Source organism: Anas platyrhynchos, chromosome 3, assembly GCF_047663525.1.
Source record: "Anas platyrhynchos isolate ZD024472 breed Pekin duck chromosome 3, IASCAAS_PekinDuck_T2T, whole genome shotgun sequence".
NCBI lineage: Eukaryota > Metazoa > Chordata > Aves > Anseriformes > Anatidae > Anas > Anas platyrhynchos.
Genome location: NC_092589.1, coordinates 49,033,274 through 49,054,124, shown reverse-complemented (window position 1 = coordinate 49,054,124; position 20,851 = coordinate 49,033,274). Strand labels below are relative to the sequence as shown.

The following is a 20,851-nucleotide window of genomic DNA, read 5'->3' as shown; positions in this document are numbered from 1 at the left end:
CCACTGTTGTGCTTCCATTTTGTTTGTGGGTAAATAGTTAATACTGTCTTTAGCATTTCTTATGCTTCAGATAAATGATTCCTTTTCTTGAATTTCCCTAAAGAGCTGAGACTAAACTTTGCCTGATATCAATTTAAACAGTTTTTGGAATTAGTACCCACAAATATTGGACTGAATAAATGTTTTTTTCTATTACAATCATGGCTTTATTATTAATAAGTGCCCTGTTAGCTCTGATTAATGTGAAATTCTCTGTTGGAACTCTTCTGTGCCTCTTCAGTATAAATGTAAGAACTCAGTAATTATCGCATCTGAAGTAGCATGTCCTTCGAGTATACTGAAGCTCAAAGGCCAGCAGTGATAAACAGCTTGTGCGTACTTTCTGACCATTTTAGTTAAAACTGTTTAATTAGTACAACAGAATCATGAACACAGGGATTCATTTTACTATGGGGAACTTACTGACAAAACATTTAAATCCTTTTTCAATTTGGTAATATCAGAGTTTAATAGCATCCCTAATAATGGATTAGGAAAATGATAACATCCTCTTTATTTATTGTTCTGATTCTTTTACTTAAGCTCTTCATTCCCTAATGATAAATAGGGAAGGAGGCTGAAAAAGCTGGCCTCGTTTACCCTTGCAATAGGAACGAAAGAGGGAATATAACTGTTCTTTCTAAATAAATTTAATCTATAGAGTAACCAGCAGGGCTTGAGGAAGATTTAGCAAAAGGTCAACTACTGATAAAACTACCATATGCATTTGAAGAAACTAAAATAATTTGATTGCTGATTTCCAGTCCGAATGAGATATTTGGAACAATATTCCTTTACAAATAGCAAGGGGGTTAAAAGTTATTTTTGAGTTGGAATTTCTCATGTTTATGAGGTTTTGTGGTCTCTAGTTGCAAGCGATACGTAATAGATTCAGTGAGAGAAGGTCCCCTTCGTTTAGATACCAGTAAAAATGAGATCTGCCTTAGTATTTATTTGTATGAAGGTTTTTTTCCCTCTATACCTAACATTTTATTGGATATGTTTCCATTACTGCCAATTTGATCTCCCCCATTGAAAGGTAACTTTCTTCTAAGTCTTTGTACATGCTTGATAGAATCATAGACTCATAGAAGCATTAAGGTTGGAAAAGACCTCCAAGATCATCGGGTCAAACCATCTCCCTACTACCAATGTCACCCATTAAACCATGTCCCGAAGCACCAGGTCCAACCTTCATTAAACACCCCCAGGGACGGTGACACCCCCAGGGACGGTGACTCCACCACCTCCCTGGGCAACCCGTCCCAGTGCTTGACTGCTCTTTCTTAGAAGAAATGTCTCCTCATTTCCAACCTCCCCTTGCACAACTGGAGGTGCTCAAGAATACAGACAAGATTTAAAAATAAAGGGAAAAAAGAACACCTTTCTTCTGTAGTTTCTGATGGTAATACTCACCACTACCAATGAACTTGGTCCATATGTCATCCTTCTGAGAGTTTTCTTTCCCTTTTAACTATGAGAACATCAAGTGAATGATTGACAAATTATTACACAGTGATTTATCTGCTAATATGCTTATTGCTATTTTAGTATTTCAGATTTTATTAACTGTTTGCAGATGTTCTGCTACATAAAAGAAATGGAAGATGCGGAGGGGACTTTAAGACAAATGAAAACTTAACAGCACCTGCTCTGGTTAGGGACAATGTTCTAATTAGCATTTTTTTAAAGTAAATTTAGAAACCTGGGAGAAGAAACAAGTTGCATCTGATACCGGTAATAAAACTGAATATATTTAGGTTTGGTACATTTTTGTCACAATGATGCTTGTATTAGCAACTTCTTCATATTAACGTCATAGGATTGAACTTACAGTTGTGTCCAGCATGTATATGCCACTTATGCTAGGAAGTAGTGGATTGTTTTTCTCGTTTAGTCATTACCCAGGTCCAGCTCACAAAGGTAGAGGAGTCCTCTAATCTGACACAGCTAGCACTAGAAATTGGGTGCCTTCTGTATACTGTGGATGGAAGGAGGGGCAATGACATACTAAAGGGGGATGGTAGGCTAGAAGGTGACTCCAGGCAGTACCTACATACCAACTGTTTTATCAGTGGATTAAGTGCCTAAAATTAGACTTGAGTCAAAATAGTTATTTAGTTAAAAATAAATCCATCTCATTCAAATCGGTTAACTATGATGGTTGCAAGGGATGTTTCGAACTGAACTTTTTGAAGAACAACTTAAGACCTTGCCGCCAACTTCTATCGTGCTTGTTTTAGCTTGCGCAGTGCCTTTCATTATGGCTGGTCTCTCAATTGTAATTGTCTCTGTGGAGTTAGGCTTTCAATGGGCAATTTATTTGATTAGAGCTGTCATCTTAATACCCTCTTTTGTTTGAATGTTCTAGAGTTCTATGCTTCATGTGCATAAATATTTTTATTTCATGGACTGCAAAAATATTTGGGTGCTTTGCTTCATTTGGTCATGTGTTTCAGCTTTTAACTTTTGTTAGTTTGTATATGGTTCCTATTTCTGAACTGTTTTCCCTCAATACTTCTACATTTTTTATTTAGTATCACTTGCAAGACTAAAAACATGAATTGTGTGCAAATACTTCAGACAGTTCAGACCATAATGAAAGGTGGATTATGGTGCCATGGAGATTTGTGCAACACTGATACTGTTTTTCATTGGATTTTGTTCCATCTGTTCTTTCAGATGTTATCAGAGTAGAGAGAGGTTTTATACAGAGAGGAGGAAGTGCTTCAGAATGGTGTTTTTGCTTGCTCTTGTGAATGTCAGGTACACTTGTGTACACCTGCAGAGCTTGTTGGTAGTTATTTTGTGAATTGACATCTTGTGTGCTTTAACTAGGATTGGGGAATGCAGTAAACATGGAAATACACTCAGAGGAGCTAAAACCAAATTTTAAAGAACAAGGTAGAGCTGTGTTTAAAGTACATATGTGGATTTACTCTTCAGGCAGCAGAATCTCTAGTAGATGCACTCAATTCTGTTGCTTATTCCAAGAATAAATCCACAAGCCTTCGGGTGCATTTTAATTTAAAAGTCATTTAAATAAGGTCATGAACTATTTTCTTTTTTTTTTTTTTAATGAGGTAGTACTTTTAAAAGTGTATTTTACTAGTCAAGGAAAATTCTTAGTGTAAAGTTACATTTAGAGCATTCATTCTTACTCGAATTCAATCCATAATTTGTCATAATTGTGTTTTTCTGTATTTGCATCTCATCAGTGTTGGTCAGTTGGCCTCTCTCCATGGTTCTTACTGAGTGGAAGATGGTACACAAATTCCAGCTTGAGGAGTAAGCTTTCTATTTAGATCTTTGCTTTCTTCTTCCCTGTTTTGTTTTTTATCCTAGGATCCTAGGAGCTGTTGTTTACCTTGGTTAGTTTTGAACATTAGGCTTTACAATAAAAATCAAATGCTACCTCAGTAGATATTCCTGCATGGGAGACAGTTTGTTTGGCTAGTAGGTATTCATCTCTTGGTGTATGTATCTACTCAATTCATTTAGTTTCTTCTGTTTTTAAAGCCAGTAGTTGGACTTTGTTTCAATTACTTTGACATAACATTGGTGTACACTAACCTTTTATGTTTTGTCAAGTCATCCCCCCCCCCCCCCCAGAACAGTGTAACAGCCTAATTCTGTGAAAGCTCCAATTTCCTTCTGAAACTTTCTGAACTTACTTTAAAAGTGTCTGTTATTTTTCTTCCATCTGCAGTATTTAAGAAAAATAATGCTGTTTGATGGCACCAAATTCCTTTTTACACTGTGCTTACATTCATTTTAATTGACTCTTACTTACAAAGTATTACACCCCCTGTGCAGCCAGGAAGGCTGGATGTCCATCCAGTTGTCTTTGGTCATCACTTGGCATTTGGGTTAAAGTTGATGAGATTGGTTGACAGCCTTTTTTGTATATTTTGTTTTTTATCCAGTGGCTTTTATTTCCATAGGGTGCTGACACATACTTGATCAGTATATTTTAGGTAATTGGTTTTTAAACAGTCAAAACTTACTGACCTGAAAATTCAAGTTTGACCTGAGTGTGAGCATTATGACCTGTAGTATCAAAGGACCCTTTTTTACCGTGTGTTACCTTGTTGTTAGTGGTAGAGGGACCGCTTCCTCTGGAAAGACAATCAGTAGAGTTGACTGAAAATCGTCTTAAATATGTAGCAGTTTCTCAGTCATATTGTCTCCCTCCACACACACTAATCCCCAAATTGCAGATGACCTGCAAAAGTGAATGCCGCATGAAATGGCTCTTATTGTAGCAAATTTTTGTATCATGATTAGTAGAAACAACAAATCAGTCTTCATTTAATGAATACTGATGATAATGAATATCTTACTCAAATCAGCATATTAAACTTCTGGGTCATGTAATTTGACATATTTGGTTTGAATTTTATAGTTGGAAATCATTTGACAGGATAGGATTTGATTACATCACTTGTATTAAAAGGAAAGCAAAAAACTGTCACCCAACACAAATACTCTAATAGTGTTTCTTGCGCTTTGATCTGAGATTTTTGAAGATAGGCCAAAATAAGATTTTTTTTTATTTTTTTTTTCCTTCCTTCCATGACTGTAAGTGGTTGTACTTGAAACCTGGAAGGTTGTAATCAGTGGCTTGTGAGTCTTTCTGGAGGATTTCCATTTTTTTCAGGGAAATGGTGGATGCACAGGTCGAATAAGGGAGACCTGTAAATCTGGCTTTGTAGCATACAGAGGTGTGCAAGGCAACTTACAGTACAGAGATGCACACTATTGCAGGCAGTTAAATTAGTGTGTGAACCTGAAATGCATCTCAGAGCTTTATGATAAGTCTTGCTTATCCCTTTTTCTCCTGTGGTAAATGAGGTAGTTCCTCTTGCCATGAACATATGCAGCATCAGTCTCCTTTGACTGATGGGCATCGTCACAGAATATCCCTTTGTCTCCCTACTCTTAAAAGCTCCTGGGTAAAAGGCAAAAGCTAGTTAAAAATGAATCCCAAATGTAACAGTTGCTGATGTACTGCTATTTCAGTAGCAGCAAATGTCTGGGATAATGGTTGCAATACTACAATATGCAGAGGTGCTGTTGTAACTAATGCCAGCCTTACCTGCTGCTCTGTACTGCTTGATGCTGGCTGAAGTAGGTGATTCTGTGGTGTAGATGTGGTGAGACTTGCACCTTTAAATGCTCCTGATTGATTGGCCTTTTTAATGTGTTACAGGCCCTTTTCCGCTCCTTTGTCTATGTATTCCCTTCATACACGTGAAGCAAAGAGTTGATGTTTGGTAATGCAACAGCTTTTAGCAGATGCCATTTTGAGGAAAGAAGGTGAGCTGAAAGAAGTAGTCAGATGCCTATAATTTGAGAGATGTTCTGCTTTCCTGACCTATACTTCTTCAGCTCTTGGCATGGGTTTTGAAAATGGTTACGGATCCTGGGAGAGTTTTTTGAGTACAAATTGGAAAAGACCAAACATATCAAAAGCTATGAGACCTTTTCCTTTTACCATTGGTTAAAGTTGAAGTAAGTAAGTTGAAGTATCCCAAAGGCTACTAACTGTACAGCTTTACTATTCTTTGGTTTTAATTTTTGAGAGGGGGCTTGCTTTTATAGTTATCTTGATTAGATAATTTGAAATTACCTTGTGTTGTATTTTCATGGCATGAAATTCTAGACCTAGTTTGGTATAGCAACCTCCAATAGATCTAATGCAGTGCAAACTATGTACTTGGAATGTGATAGTGCTGATGTACAAAGCTCGTGTAGCTAAGCATTACCATTCTCTATTTACATTGGGAGTTTTTGTAGTTACAATTGTTGAAATACCTGGAGCCTTTTCAATATAATTAAAGATATAAATAGGTACTTCAGTAGTTAATCTGTCACAAGCTATGTAAGAACACTGATTTTTTTTCTTTCCCTACTGTGAGTTCATATAAATTAGAGCTTTACTTCTACAAACCAGATTGCAGATGTGTTACCAGTACTGTAAGGTGTATAAAAGTAAAAGAGTAAAGCAAAAATTATCTAATATTGGCTGTGATTATAAATTACAATTTAGTCAGCTAAATTAGGTAATTATAATTAGTCACATGAATGGAAATCATGTTTATGTTCAGGAAGGTTAAATACTTTAATTTGTCACTCACTTCAGAAATGTGGCTGGCAGGGGGGTTGGAATTAGATGATCTTTAAGGTCCCTTCTAATGCAAACAATTCCATGTATTAAAATGCATTTTTTTCAGATATCTAGGTTGAATACGGAAACTCAAGTCAGCTGTCATTAGTAATGCCAAAGTTTCTCAGCAAAACAATACTTTAAATCTTAATCATGGGCTTGATTGCTCTTCTGCTTGGTGTGGTGCTCAACCTCTTTTTTAAAAAAAATTGATTGCTAGTAAGAGGGCTATCTTTAAGAAAAATATAGTAGTTACTATTTATATAATAAAGCGTTAAGGTCTTCTGATTAGGAAGCATGTAATTTTTGTGATTCCTTTCACCTTTCAAGGTGACTAATAAAATTATTTTTGAAAATTAGAATTTTAAAACATTGAATAATTTAACATGTTATGTGTTGCCTGAAGTTGATTTAAAGCTTTACATCTAAAATGCAATTAACTAATAAGATAACATGAAGTGGTTACTGAGCACCTGCCCTTAGCAATGACAAGTATAACTTCACAACCTGTTTCTGCTTGGTCAGCTCTTTCTTTCTGAGGAATAAAAAGTGATTTTATTTCTTTCATAATTTAAAAAAAAAAGGGGGGGGAGGGGAAAGTGGTGACCCTTAAGTATAAGAATTTCTATTTCTGCAAAGTATTTGTAACAACTGTATTATGTCTCCATTGGTGCTCCAATTTAAACATCTTTCTCACTTATAATTACTGAGAATAGGAAGCAGTGTACAGCAAAACTGCCAACTTAAGTGCCTTGGGTAATGTCACATGTAGTCACGTCTAATTAAAAGGTATTATTATGGAAATTAGTTGTTGGACTGTATATCCTAAGGATCCTTTGTTACTGGAATATGAGTTTAATGATGTAAACTGTGAGGCTAAGAGGGCACTGCTGGAACCTACAATTAGGTTTTGGAGACTGATTTATACACAGCACAACTTGTTAATTCTCTGGATAAATGTGTCATAATTCCCAAGCAGAGCATGGAATTGAACAATTTTTACTCATCTTCTGGTGTTATTGAAAGTGGTGTCTTCTCTCTGTTCTCAAAACCTCATTTTAGTGAATAGGATGAAACAGATTATTCACTATCTTGCTTAAGTATGCCTACTATTAGATTGTTCACGGGATCTGGTTTCCTGAAAGAGTTTCTGTTAACAATCTTTCAATTACTGCTTAAAGGTTTTTATGACCACTTAAAGGAGGGAACTACCAAACTGTACTGTGGGCCTTTAAATCACTGCAAATGGGCTTCTAATGATAACAGAGATTTCTATTTTAAAACCATGAAATTGTTAATTTGTCTATCTTTACAGCTTTGTCACTTATGTTGATAATTCTAAGCAATTTAAAATCCAATTATTTCCAAAATATGACAATAATTAGATTAGTGTTTTTACATGAACAGAACATGTAGCATAAAATTCATTTTGAGGAATATTATTTTATACTTGCTTGAAATGAAATTGAAACTACACTGTTAAGGTCTTCTCCTTTTAAAAAGCTTGTGGCATGAAGAAAAGGGTTAATGTTTAAGACAATGTTATGGAAAGCAAATGTAATGTTAATGCACAGTTTGTATTGGTATGTATGGAAAGCATTGAGAAAGCAGAAATGCAGCATATAGTGCAAACTAATATAATACAAGCATGGAAGGGTTTCTGTCCTATTAGGTGATGATAGACTAATAATAATTGCACATGTTAAAATAATAAATTGCTGTTTCTATAAATACTGTATTTATATAAACAATTGCACAATTTATAAACAGTCAAATTGAGATTAAGAGTTGAAAATAAAATTCTTTTCACCTTGAGTATGTTTGACGTGGCATGGCTTTTGTCTCTGATAACTGATAAGGTCTCTGCTTTGTTGTTGTATGTTCTTGTACTCCTAGCTGCTGATCTAGCCAGCAGTGTTGTCAGCTCAGCGAGGAATGTCAGTGGACTGGAGCAAAAGGGACATTAAGTGGTTGACACTGAGGGATGGCAATGAATGAGATGGGAGCTAAATATATAGGTTTGTGACATTCTAGCAGCTGGCTTAAGTCCTGCTGTTTGCTGCTTGGGTATACTAGACTTAAAAAGGAAGAGAATGCATTGTAGCACTAGAAAGAAAAAAACAGCTGGTGGCTTATCAGTCAGCCCTAATGACAGGGAAGGTTAAAGAGTTTGGAAGGACAAACTTTGAGAGCGCTTTTATTAGTTACATAAAATATAAATTATTATTTTTATATAAATAATGTTATGGAATGAATCTAAAAACTTTTCAGCGTTCCATGGCTTATCGAGTGCAAAAAGAAATGAATACTTGGATTTAGGCAGTTTATTAGGAGATGGTACAGTAACATTCGTCTGATGCTTCCTTGCTCCTTAATGGGTCTCTGTGGAAACATTTAGATACTTGATATCTTGCAGATTAATATCTAAATTGGAAAAACTGTTTCTTTTTGTAAATTATATAAAGATGAGTGCTCTCCAATGGTATAGACTTCTTGTATCTTAATTTCTGTCCCCTGCCCTTATTAGTGATGTAGAAAGGTATCATAATGTGTTTCTTTGTATGACGTATTTTCAAAATGAAAGCTAACATTTGGAAAATTTCAACACTTAATTGCATAAAAGATATGAAACTCTAAGTACATCTACTACTTTTACATATAGTAAAGGTCACAATGTAAGCTGGAGATGGCTGACACTGAAGTTAGAATTAGAAGATTAATCCTGTGTGGTATCTGTTTCTGCTGGTTTTTGCTCACTTTTCCACTGTTTTTTGTCGAGGACTTGTTCAGTTCTTGAACCCAAACTAGGTCATTTCTCCTGGCTTACAGCTATCAGCACAGCTGGCCCAAAGAAGTGACGAGCAAAACCTCATTTTAGGCTCTTCAGCAGCTTAAGCACTAATGTGCAGGCCTCTGCGTCCCCTTTCTGATCAGATGTGTCCTAGTGTTGGTGGGCAGCCTGGAGGCAGCCCTCTGCTGGGTGGGACTGCTGACAGGGAGCAGGCCAGGCCTCTGCCCAAAGATGATTAGAGGACAGGATGAGAGAACTGGGCCTGTTTGGTCTGAAAAGAGGAGACTAAGGGAAGACCTCATTAACATATATCAATATCTGAGGAGAGGGTGTTGAGAGGACGGAGCCAATCTCTTTTCAGTTGTGCCCTGCAAGAGGACAAGAGGCAATGGGCACAAGCTGAAGCCGAGGAGGTTCCAGCTAAATATGAGGGGGCACTTCTTCACTGTGAGGGTGAGAGAGCACTGGGACAGGCTGCCCAAAGAGGTTGTGGAGTCTCCTCTGGAGATAATTGAAACCCACCTGGATGCCATTCTGTGCAATATGCTCTAGGTGATCCTGCCCAGCAGGGGGGTTGGACTAGGTGATCTTCAGAGGTCCCTGCCAACCTCGGCCATTCTGTGAAGACGCAGGCTGAACAGAGTGAAGCATTGCACCCCATTTGCTGTGGGGTGGGCTTTACTAGCCATCTTTTTGTTGTATTCTTCAGTATGGACGGGCTCCTTGTCTAGCCATGCAGTCCATAAGGACAGGAAGTGGTCAGGAAATCGCAAATCTCATCCCCTTAGGAGCTGGTGCAGCTTGTTGGAGATGGTGTTGTAGCCACTACAGGTTTTGTGGCAGCTTTCAGACAACTGCAGCTGTGACAGATGACTGTCATTTGTCTTAATGTTGAGCTATTTTTCCTTATGGTAGGAGCATCTTCTTGTTGTTATGATAGTACCACCAGAGTGGTTTTCTACCAATTTGAGGTGGTCTTTTCTTGCATTTTCTTCAGGGAGTACTAAAATAGCTATGTGAAAGTTCAGCTTGACTATCCATAGCTTGATGGTGTACCAGATAGGGTTTTCAGGCTTTGCGTAAAAGAGATTAGAGAGATTTGAGCTTCTTTGCTCAGGGAATTTGATGTACTGTGTTTAGTCAGATTTACTTTTTTCTATATCCCTATACAGGGAGATTTGTGGATATGGAGCTATGTAGTCCTCTGAAAATCTTCTCTTGCATTAGTATGTGATACCATTCTTGAAGTGCTGATTGCCTTCTGAATTAGCACAGCAGCCCTTCTGGATCTCAGTTTTGCATTGAAAGTTTTGACATATTTAACATATATCTGTGCTGATATTTTTGTGTAAAAAGCAAATTTGTCACTAATTTAATGAAATTACCTTTATTCCTTCTATTTATCTAATCCGAGCATTGGTTGTTTATAGCAGTAGCTTTTTTCTTTGAGATCATTTCATTTTGCACAGCAAAACGAGAAGCATGTACTTCTTGTTGTTTGAGTTACAGGTCTGCAATTTAAGAATTATTCTTTAATTAATTCTCCCAAACTTCCCAGTCCATTTATCTGACCTCTGCTGCTTCTGTTTAAAGCAGCTTAAGCAGTATAACTTCTGCAGTGTTTTAGAACTTTTGAGTTGTTGACAAAATAATGTAAGGTCTTCGTGGCAGCAGTTATAACATTCCTTTCCACAAAAATAAAGTTCTTCGGTTTTGGCTAACAAAAATGGTTTGTCTCCTAGCTTTCTGCTGTATGTTGTGTTACCTAGTGCCAACAATGTATGATGCAGATATAATTTTGCTACCAAAAAAAAAAATAAAAAAAATCTGCATGTAAACCTAGGACAGAATAAAACCATAGCAATCACTTAATGATAAGTTTCTTAGCATGAATGTATTGGATTAGTTCTTAGAAAACTGAATTAAATGTCAGTTAGATGGGGGTAATTCTTTCAAATTTACTAAGGAATTCATTTTTGTATGTGGTTAGATATTTTGCTAATATCAAAGTCATTCTAATTCTTGAACAAATGATATTAGCTCCTAATCTAGCAAAAAAAGTGCAACTGAGTTTAATTTCTTTCTGTTAACATCTTTTATATATGTGTGTTTATATATTTATAAACATACACATGCACGCACACTTTGGGATCTTGTACATGTTGCTTTACAAAACCAGGAGGATATCTGCTGTCCAGATGAGCTTAAAAAGGTTTTCTATTTTGTGATTTAAAGTGGGAATGAAAATTACATTAGATACCAAAATAAATGTTGTACCGATTTGAAGATTTTGACTTACGTACTTGTGTTCTGAATTCTTATGGCAGCATTTCAATAACATGTCCTGACAGATACCAAGCTCCGAACAGGTAACAAAGGAAACTGTGTTGGCCATCCAACCTAGTTATAACACAGGCAGTTAATTAGGATTAGCTACTGCTTTGGTTCCCCTGTCACGTGCATTAGAATTTGTGTGTTAAAAATTAAGTGGTGTTTTGGTATATTTCTGACTAGTATAATAACATTTGAACAAAGAATGAATGGAAGTGTCTAATCTAGATACTTGATAATTTATTCAGAGGTTCCCTACAAATGAAAGTTAAGAATGTGGAGAAAAAAGTTGCATCCTTCAGTGTTGTGCGATTCTTTTTAAAAACATTTATTTATCTATTTATTTATTTATTTATTCCTTTAATAGAGGAATGTCTATTGCCATTATTAAACTCTGACCTGATTTTTGTTTTTTTTTAAACGAACGATCCATTGTATTTACATGGGGGGTTGTAAAGCTGTTTGTCAGTTAAATAAGCTCTTGAAGCCTTCAGCACAGAGGTTACTAGAGGTGAACAATGTGGATTTGTAGGATTTAGTAATTCATTCTAAATCCCAGCTATACTTTTAAAGGCATTTTTTTGCCTTTTTTTTTTTTTTTTGGTGAAGCATTTAAAGCATTTAAGATGCCTTCTGCTGAGTAAAAACTATATTTTGTTGAAATCACAGGGATAATCTGGTTTGTCTAGATTACAGCTGCAGTGATCAGAAAAAGGTTCTGAGCCTTTTTTGAATGGTCAACAGCGGCTATTAATATGCTGGGTTAGAAATTAATGTAAATAATCTGGTAATTGACAGGTCAATTCTAGCCATAAAACTAACCTTGTTGAGTTGTGGCATCTTCAAATGAAATACACTGATATTTTTATTTTAAGATGGTTACACTCCTTAATGTTGTTGTGCTGTCTTGAGGTTTTAATTGTGTTACACTACTTTGTAAAAAGAATTTTGTTTTTATCGTAGCAAGTAATATACTTGTTGACATTTGTCACCCAATTAAAACAACCTCAGTTTTCTATCTAAAATTGCATTGTATGCTATTTATTTTGTCTTACTTTGATCTAGATTCCAGAACATAATTTCAATCAGTTTTTAGTTTGTTAAATTATACTATGTTTCAGGCATAGAGATACAAGCTTAGACAACTTCATAGTTGTGTTAGCCCTGAGAGGCTTGGGGTTACCCTTTGGTGAATGTTGTCCTTGTGATTTTTTTTTTGACTAGTATAATTACTTTTTTTTGAGTAAAAAAGAAAATCTAAATATTAAAAAGAAAACCCTGATTTTTCTTAGCATTTAAAATCTCTAAAAGGTCTTACTTATTCTGACACCTGTTACAGTTTTCATCAGAACTTCACTAGTGAGAAGCAGTAATAAATGAGTCTTTTTTTAAGATCAGCCAAAACAAAATGTTCATTATAATAATACATCCTTAAAACATGAAAGCCTGTGCTACTGATGTCCAAGAGAGAAAAGGCTCTGGTTACTGATACTTTTTGTAATATAAAACAGACTTCAAAACGCAGAATGTTAACGTTCTCCTTCTTCAAAATTATTGTATTTTAGTGATATATCACAGTTACCTTCATATGCTTAATTTTGCATTAACAAATGTGTAATTTACAGAAACTTTTGAACTTGATTAAGCTTGGCTTACTCTCGCAATATTTATTTATTTTGTCTTGCCTGTAACAACATGAGTTCACATTTAGCTTTGATGATAGTACTGGAATGGCTTATGTCAGATACACCCAGCAGATACAAGTGGATATATCTGACATAAGCAGATTAAACATGTCATACTGGTATTCACTACATATGTACTCTGGCATTTACTTGGTTATTGCTTAGAAAAATTGCTTTATAAAGGGATGAAGGTAATGTTTCATTGTTTGCAGAGGCCATCTTCTATTACCAGTAGGAGTTTCCGGAAGAGATTTCAGGAAACTTCACTGTTTTCGCCAGCATTCTAACAACTACCTGAAGTTAGTTTGCATGTAAAAATTAAATTCTATATGTTACTGCTATTATTTATGTTCACTGTATTGTCGATGCTAATACCATCTGCTTTGTCAGCCTCCTCTCCCTGTAAAATCTCATCAGACAGTCCAGTTCTTTTAACTATGCAGAACACTTGCCAAATTCCACTGGAGCATATTTAATCCTCAAAATACATGCTAATGCAATTAATGAAAGATTTTGTAATTTCAAAAATATTCTTCAAACATACTTCTACTTGCTTTCTCAAATGTGAGCCAGTGGCATAGCTGTATATGTAAACTCTTCAGTCTTTGTTTTCAGTTAATCAACAGAGTGGTCAGTGAGTAAGCTGTGTACATGATGCACTTGTTTTTAATATGGTACTAGTTCTTGTTACTGCTTTCTTTTGAACACAGAGTTGTGTAGCTGTTTTCTTTAGTGATAAGCGTGGTGTTAAATCACTAGAAATACGTGGTAAGACATGAAATGTGTCTGAGGCTTTCTGTGAATGAGAAAAAAATTTCAATTTCCTTGATCACCATGTATCAAAAATGTAGTGGTATGACCTGTATGGGATGAGACAGTGTCCATAGCTTGAAGTATTTAAGTATTTCAGTAGAATATTTAGAGTGAAAGAAAAAAAGAAGGGGGAGAGACATATATGTGAACTGACAGTCTGTCTGAATTTATTCATTGTCATTTTAAATAAAGATGTAATTTTATAGGTGTATATATTCTCTTCAAACTGTGTATAAATATTCAAAATATACATCACCACAGTTTTTATTTTAAATGAAACTAAACTGATTTGTTAACTGAAAAAACACTGGAAAAATGTTATAACTAGAAAGCACATTGCGTGAGATAAATTGCACATGTAAGTTATTTCTACTGTCCTATAAAATGTTTTACAATTTTCTGAGAAATTTCAAAGTTACAAGTTACGCTAGATGTTTTGTTTCATATAGTTTTGGTGTTTAATAAATAACTCGAAGTTTAAAATCTTAGTTATTTCAGATTTAACATAGTATACTTTTCTAGTGCTTCAAACCATTTTTTCTCCTTTCAAATTCTGTGGCTGATTCGTTGTTTTTTTTTTTTTTTTTTTTAAAACCTCCAAGTAATTTTTTTAAGACTATCTGAAAATCAAATTAAAGCAGTTTAAGCTGTCTTCGATTAATGCAGAAATAGCTATGTCATTAGTGTCATGAAAGAATATTTCTTGAAAAAGAAAACAATTGGAAAAAATACAATCCAAACATACTGATTTTGGTAGGTCAGTGCAAGCTGTCAGTGGATTTAGAGCATCATCTTCTGACTGATGAAAAGACTTTCTCTCCCACTTATGACAGGTTTTGTCAGCACAGAGCTACTTTTTAAAGTGGAAATACTTCAATAGAGACAAATTTGCATATAAATATGTTTCAATTAAATGTGTAATCTGCTTTTCTTCAGTAAAACCATACATGAAAATAACTACTCAAGAAGAATTAAGCTATAACTTCAAGTATTCTATGTTAAAGTCAACATATAACATCTTTGTTATCATGAAGAACTACTGATATTTTACTTAAAATATGCTTAGGGTGTGTATAAAATGTTCACAGTCAAATATGCATTACATCTGTGGAACAAATAAGCTTTCTAAGGCATTTCTCAATTTGGTTAAAAATGAAATAGACTTCAAGAGTAGCTTATTTTGGCTTTTTTCCAGTTATAAGTAACTAGCTCTGCAATTTCAATGTATAGTAAATCATTGGAACACTTGCTAATAAGATTGTAGAATAAATTAGTTTTTAATTGAGCGAAATAATTGTTTAACCAAATGCATGTGCTTATGCGCTCATTCTAGAGTTGGATATTTTAATCAAAACATTTTTTTTTTCAAATTCTTCTCCGGCAATAAAGGCAATGTTGTTTTTGTTTTTTTCATCAGATGAATTATATCTTCCCACACCTTACTCTAAGGTGTCAAGGGAAAGCACAAAATACACAGGGCACAGTAACACTCCGAAATACAGTGCTGCTGGATTCCCTCAAGTTCTTCTGGTTTTAACTTTCACAGAATCACAGAATCACAGAATTTCTAGGTTGGAAGAGACCTCAAGATCATCGAGTCCAACCTCTAACCTAACACTAACAGTCCCCACTAAACCATATCCCTAAGCTCTACATCTAAACGTCTTTTGAAGACTTCCAGGGATGGTGACTCCACCACCTCCCTGGGCAGCCCGTTCCAGTGCCTCACAACCCTTTCAGTAAAGAAATTCTTCCTAACATGTAACCTAAAACTCCCCTGGCGTAACTTTAGCCCATTCCCCCTCGTCCTGTCACCAGGCACATGGGAGAACAGGCCAACCCCCACCTCTCTACAGCCTCCTTTAATGTACTTATACAGAGCAATAAGGTCACCCCTGAGCCTCCTCTTCTCCAGGCTGAACAAGCCCAGCTCTTTCAGCCGCTCCTCATAGGACTTGCTCTCCAGGCCCCTCACCAGCTTCGTCGCCCTTCTTTGGACCCGCTCAAGCACCTCGATGTCCTTCTTGTAGCGAGGGGCCCAAAACTGAACACAGTATTCATGGAAAGTTTCTTAAACATTGTATTTCTCCTACACTGTAAAAATTGGACATGCTTCTGTGCAATCTTTTGTTAATCAGCAGCTTTGAGTCTTAGCATAGTTTGTTCTTGTTTCCCTTTTGTTCTGGGTGTAGGGGCATGTGAGGCATATGAGGACTGTAAAAGCACTCGGTCTGCTTGGGCAATAATTACTCTATGCATAGGGAATATAACGCATTTTTATGACAGGTTTTCTGATGCAGTTGACTGGTTAGTCAGGACACCAGATAGGAGTTCGGTCAGTTCTTAGGAGTGTCAGCTGCTGCACAGTTGCTGTTAAGGTCTCAGAGTTAGGTGCAAACCTTAGGATTTAGAGCAGCACAGTGACTCTTCTTGTAACATGGTTGGTTCTGCTTAAATATGCCTGTAGGTAACACACAGGATGCTTTTGTGTTTATGCATGCCACAAAACAAGTTTCTCCTGGAGTTTCTTGTGTGAGTTCTACTGCTGAGTTTCTATAGTAAGATTTGAGAACATGATAAAAAAAAAAAATTTAGTTCAGCTCTTTTTTTTAAAACAAACAAAAAAACCCACACAAATGATTATAAAATACTGTGAGTAAAAGCGATAAATCATAAAAATAAGTTCAGGATAGAAATCCATTGTTTGTTGAAAACAGAGTAACTTCATGAAGGAGAATAGCACATTTGATTGTGTACTGTTGATGAAGAAGCAGTTAATCTTAGCATGGGTCATTTCTGCTTCACTTTTTAACATAATCTCCCATTCAAACATGCATGAGCTGTATATGTTCAAAGTAAAGCAGTTGGATCATATTAAATTGATCACAGCACTTTGTGAACCACTGATGGTTATTTAATACTAAATCACTGGGGGTAAGGTGAATCCTGGAGGACCAGTCAAGTCCAGAGTCAGAAAGAAGCTGTAGGAGATATAAAGGAGATTTCTAGCTTTGATGACATACAGTGATAGAAAAAAGTGTTCTTAAACACAAGTGTGGTGTTTGTATGGAAATGGGATGAAGAAGAGTGCATTTGGGTGAGATCATGGGACAAAGGAAAAAAGAGAAATCTTGACTTCAAATGTCATTTTATAAGGGTCTTTAAATTTGTCAGACGTATCTGTTTCCAATAATGCAGTTTGATGAACCATTAGACTTGGCAGTGTCCTGGTTTTAGCTGGGGCGGAACAGAGTTCATTTGCTTCCTAGTAAGTGTTACGATGCTGTGTTCTGGGCTTTTGATGAAAAAAGTGACAATAACACCCCAATGTTACAACTGTTGAGGAGCCGTGCTCACACAGAGCCCAGGACTCTGCTCCTGGCACTGCCCGGCCAGCAAGGAGGCTGGGGGTGCACCAGGGGCTGGAGGGGGACACGGCCAGGACAGCCTGGGCTGGCCAGAGGGGTGTCCCACACCATGGGAGGGTTGGCTGGTAAATACAGGGTAGGGTGGGGTGGTCCCTGGGGATGTGCTGGGCATCCGTCAGTGGGTGGTGAGCAATTGCTTTGTGCATCACTTCCTTTTTACATTCTTTTATCATTATTATATTCATTTCCTTTTCTGTCCTGTTAAACTGTTTTTATCTCAATCCCATGAGTTTTGCCTTTTTTTCTTTTTTTTCCCCCCGGTTCTTTTCCCCCATTCAGCTCCTGGGGGGATGGTGGGTGGGCACAGTGAGCAAGCAGCTGTGTGGCACTGAGCTGCCCGCTGGGTTAAACCACAACAGGCGGGTAAGAGAAGCAATGGGTGCTCAGACAGCTGGATTCTGGTAAAACTTCAGACGTAGTCCAACAAAAAGGCTTAGTCTGCGCTGTTTCCTGAACTGTGGTCTGCTGGACTCTCTTACCCCCTTACCCAGTCCCTTCAGAAGAGAGTCATGTGTTTTTTTGTTTTTGTTTTTTGTTTTCCCCTGCGGAGTTCTCAGCTAGAGCTTTGAGATGGCAGTCTGGGAAACTGAATGCTGACGGGATCCATTGGGACAGAAAGCTTGGGAATTACTTGGTAAAATAACAACTTGCTTGAACTATGATTACTTGTGACTACAGAATCAACCAAGATGCCACCTTGAGTGGAGTCCTGGTGTGGTTTCCCTCAGCTCGGATCTCTGATATATTTGGGAATAATTTGGTGGTGGAATAGAAAGTACACTTAGAAAACAAGAAAATCATACCAGATACTTTTGAAGATAAAATTAAATTTAAAAACTGCTTCATAATTAGCACGCCTAATGTTAACGATGTGGTGTTCATTGGGCAAATGTAGAATGATGTGGTATTGGAGGGGAGCATGTAAGTTGCATATGAATACAAAACTGGGGAAAGCTGGCAAGGTGAAGGTAATGAATAATGGTATCTGGTGTCAACAAACATTGAACTAAGTATAAGAACTGAAATTTGGGTGTGGGGAAGGGATTGAGAAGCTGGGGATGTGTTAATAGGGATGTGGTTTGTTGAGTAACTTTGAGTAGGTCTCAGCTTTGAAGTTTGAGTAACTTTGTTGAAGGCTCAGTTGAAGTATTGCCTTGTCCAGGCATCCTGCTTTAAGAAGTGGAAAAAACAGAGTGTCCAAGAGAGGTAATGAGAACAGTTTCAGAAACCTTACCTATCCAAAAAGGTTCAAGGTTCTAATACATAGTCTGGAAAGAAACGACAGGGTTGAGCTACTTGGAACAATTTACAAAGGCTCCTTGTAAGAAGAGAATGTTCTGGGAGTAGCCGGAGAAGAAACTGGCTTAACACTGAACAGAAATCTTTGTGGTTTAAGTCAGCAACTCCTCAGCTAGAATCCATGATTCTAAAGGGTGTCCTCATGATTACAAACAAAGTAGCAAGCTTGAGAATAATAAAATAAAATTAAAAATTAAAAAAAATCTGCTTTTTTACTTAGGATCATGGTGTTTTCTTTTTTATTAAAATTATCTGATTTCTAATTTGATTATTCTTTTAATCGTGATCCAATCAATATAACAGTTGGCAGTTAATAAAATATTAGAGGCTGCTGACTCTCTTGGGAGATAGAGAATGTAATGATCATCACCTTCTGCTGGTAAAAAAAAAAAAAAAAAAAAGTGCTTTAAGGGCAGCTTTGCAATGGTATTTTTGCTTTTCCTGTGGAACAGGATACATACCTATCTAGTGTGCAGAAAGTGTGTTAGTGGAGAAGGTAAGCTAGGTGCTATTTACACATGAAGCATGAAATGTAAAAATTCAGGACTCAACTTCGTCCCTTGTAGCTGGCTCATCACTTGTCCAGTTGTAGTGAATATTCCTTCATTTCCCATGGTTCACGGTCTGTGTATGCGTTCACAAGTGCTTTTAATCTTTAGCTCTTTTTTCTGCAGTTGATACAGACTTCATGATATTTCTTTGTGTTTTGAGCTTGGAATACTAAATTATTTTGGGAGTATATCTTCTCTCTGAACAGTTTAGCCACAGAGAAACAGGAATATTTTTGTTGGAGAACTTTAATTTGCTTGTGTTCATAACTTCTGTTCACTCCAAAATTATTTTTGATCTTTGTAGTTTTATAAGGATTTCAAATATGTTGAGTTATAGTACTAAAAACCACTTTAATTAGCTGAGGAAATGAAAGCTATCTTTTTCATAATTCCTTTGAACAGCTTTGTTTGCAAGATTCTAAAATAATCAGACTCCTGTCCTTACTGTTTAGTTTCTGTTATTTTAATATCTGTGCTTGAATTAAATCTTCAGTCTGAAATGTCTGTGTTTGTGTATCTCTTGAGCCTGGTGCTACATCTTCTCACTGCAGTTGTCAGAGTGTTGACATATATTCTTAATGCTGCTTTTGCTTAGTGCTTTTTTTTATTTTATTTTAAATTTCATTATTTCCAGAGTCTGTGATAGAAAATGATGAAAGGAAAAGAACCTGGAAAATAACTGTGAAATAGTGTTACACGTTAGTAATGGCTAAATGCCAGTATTACTATGCTAAATATAGGCAGGGGTTTGTCTCATTATATGGATGTTAGCCTTCTAAACATGGAAAACTTCATATGTATGCACAATTGAGTAAAGTATACAGCTTACTGCATGAACTTCTGACACGGTGTATATATACATATGTATGTATTAACCTTGTTGGAAATACTGAAAATACTGAATTTGATGTATTTCTCAATGTTCTACACAAAACCTGAAGTTATATATTCAAACAACTTAAGTGTGTTGCTTTTCGGTGTTTTTTTTTGTTGGTTTTTTTTTTTTGATTGCTTGTTTTGCTGAAGGCACTGTTATGAAATGTTTGGGTTTTTTGTTTGTTTTACAAAGAGTTTCTGTAGGTGATGAGTGGCCAACTGGCAGCATGCTGGCCAGGTAGACCCCACTAGAAAAATAGGGAAAGGCAAAAAAAAAAAAAAAAAAAAAAAAAAAAGCTTTCTGGATGGTCCTTAGCTGTAGGTACAGAGCAAATGAAGAGTAGACGTAGAGGCTAGAGGCCCTTCTTGAAGGCACTGTGGTGCCATTATGAGACTGCACGTACACCTGGCACAACATCAGTCCTACCACATGAAAGTTGTATGTGTGTCTGGTCATGCAACCAGAAATTGCGGTATTCTAAATTGATTTTAAAGAAGATGATGATTTAGAGGCAGAATAAACCTTTAAATTAGTTTTGTCAATTTTGTTTCATATGTTTTATAGAAAAATACTGTCGTGTTTTTTTTTCCAGTTTAACTTTGTTGGAAGAATCCTTGGGCCCAGAGGACTAACAGCTAAACAGCTTGAGGCAGAAACAGGATGCAAGATAATGGTCCGAGGGAAGGGCTCAATGAGGGACAAAAAGAAGGTAAGCTCTTGAAAGGTAGTGTAGTTTCAGCTGTGTCGTTTTCTTTCCCAACATGGGATAAGGTCACGTCTTTTTTATTCTCCTTTGTTGTGTTTTTACTGTATGCTTCATCTAGTTATTTTTTTTTTTTACAGACTTAGTGATTAACACAACCTACCT

General features: G+C 36.3%; 1 protein-coding gene across 44 annotated transcripts in view; it reads left to right on the top strand.

Annotated features, from left to right (window-relative positions):
- The window catches only part of QKI (QKI, KH domain containing RNA binding), a 449,819-nt gene that overhangs the window by 41,430 nt on the left and 387,538 nt on the right, over positions 1-20,851 (top strand). For 43 of the 44 annotated variants that reach the window (XM_072035850.1, XM_072035847.1, XM_072035848.1 and 40 more), the window contains exon 3: positions 20,576-20,692. The exons of the other annotated variant lie outside the window; for it this stretch is intronic. In XM_072035850.1, the coding sequence (XP_071891951.1) occupies positions 20,576-20,692 (117 nt within the window). The remainder of the gene's footprint in view (positions 1-20,575; positions 20,693-20,851) is intronic. 44 annotated transcript variants of the gene reach the window in all.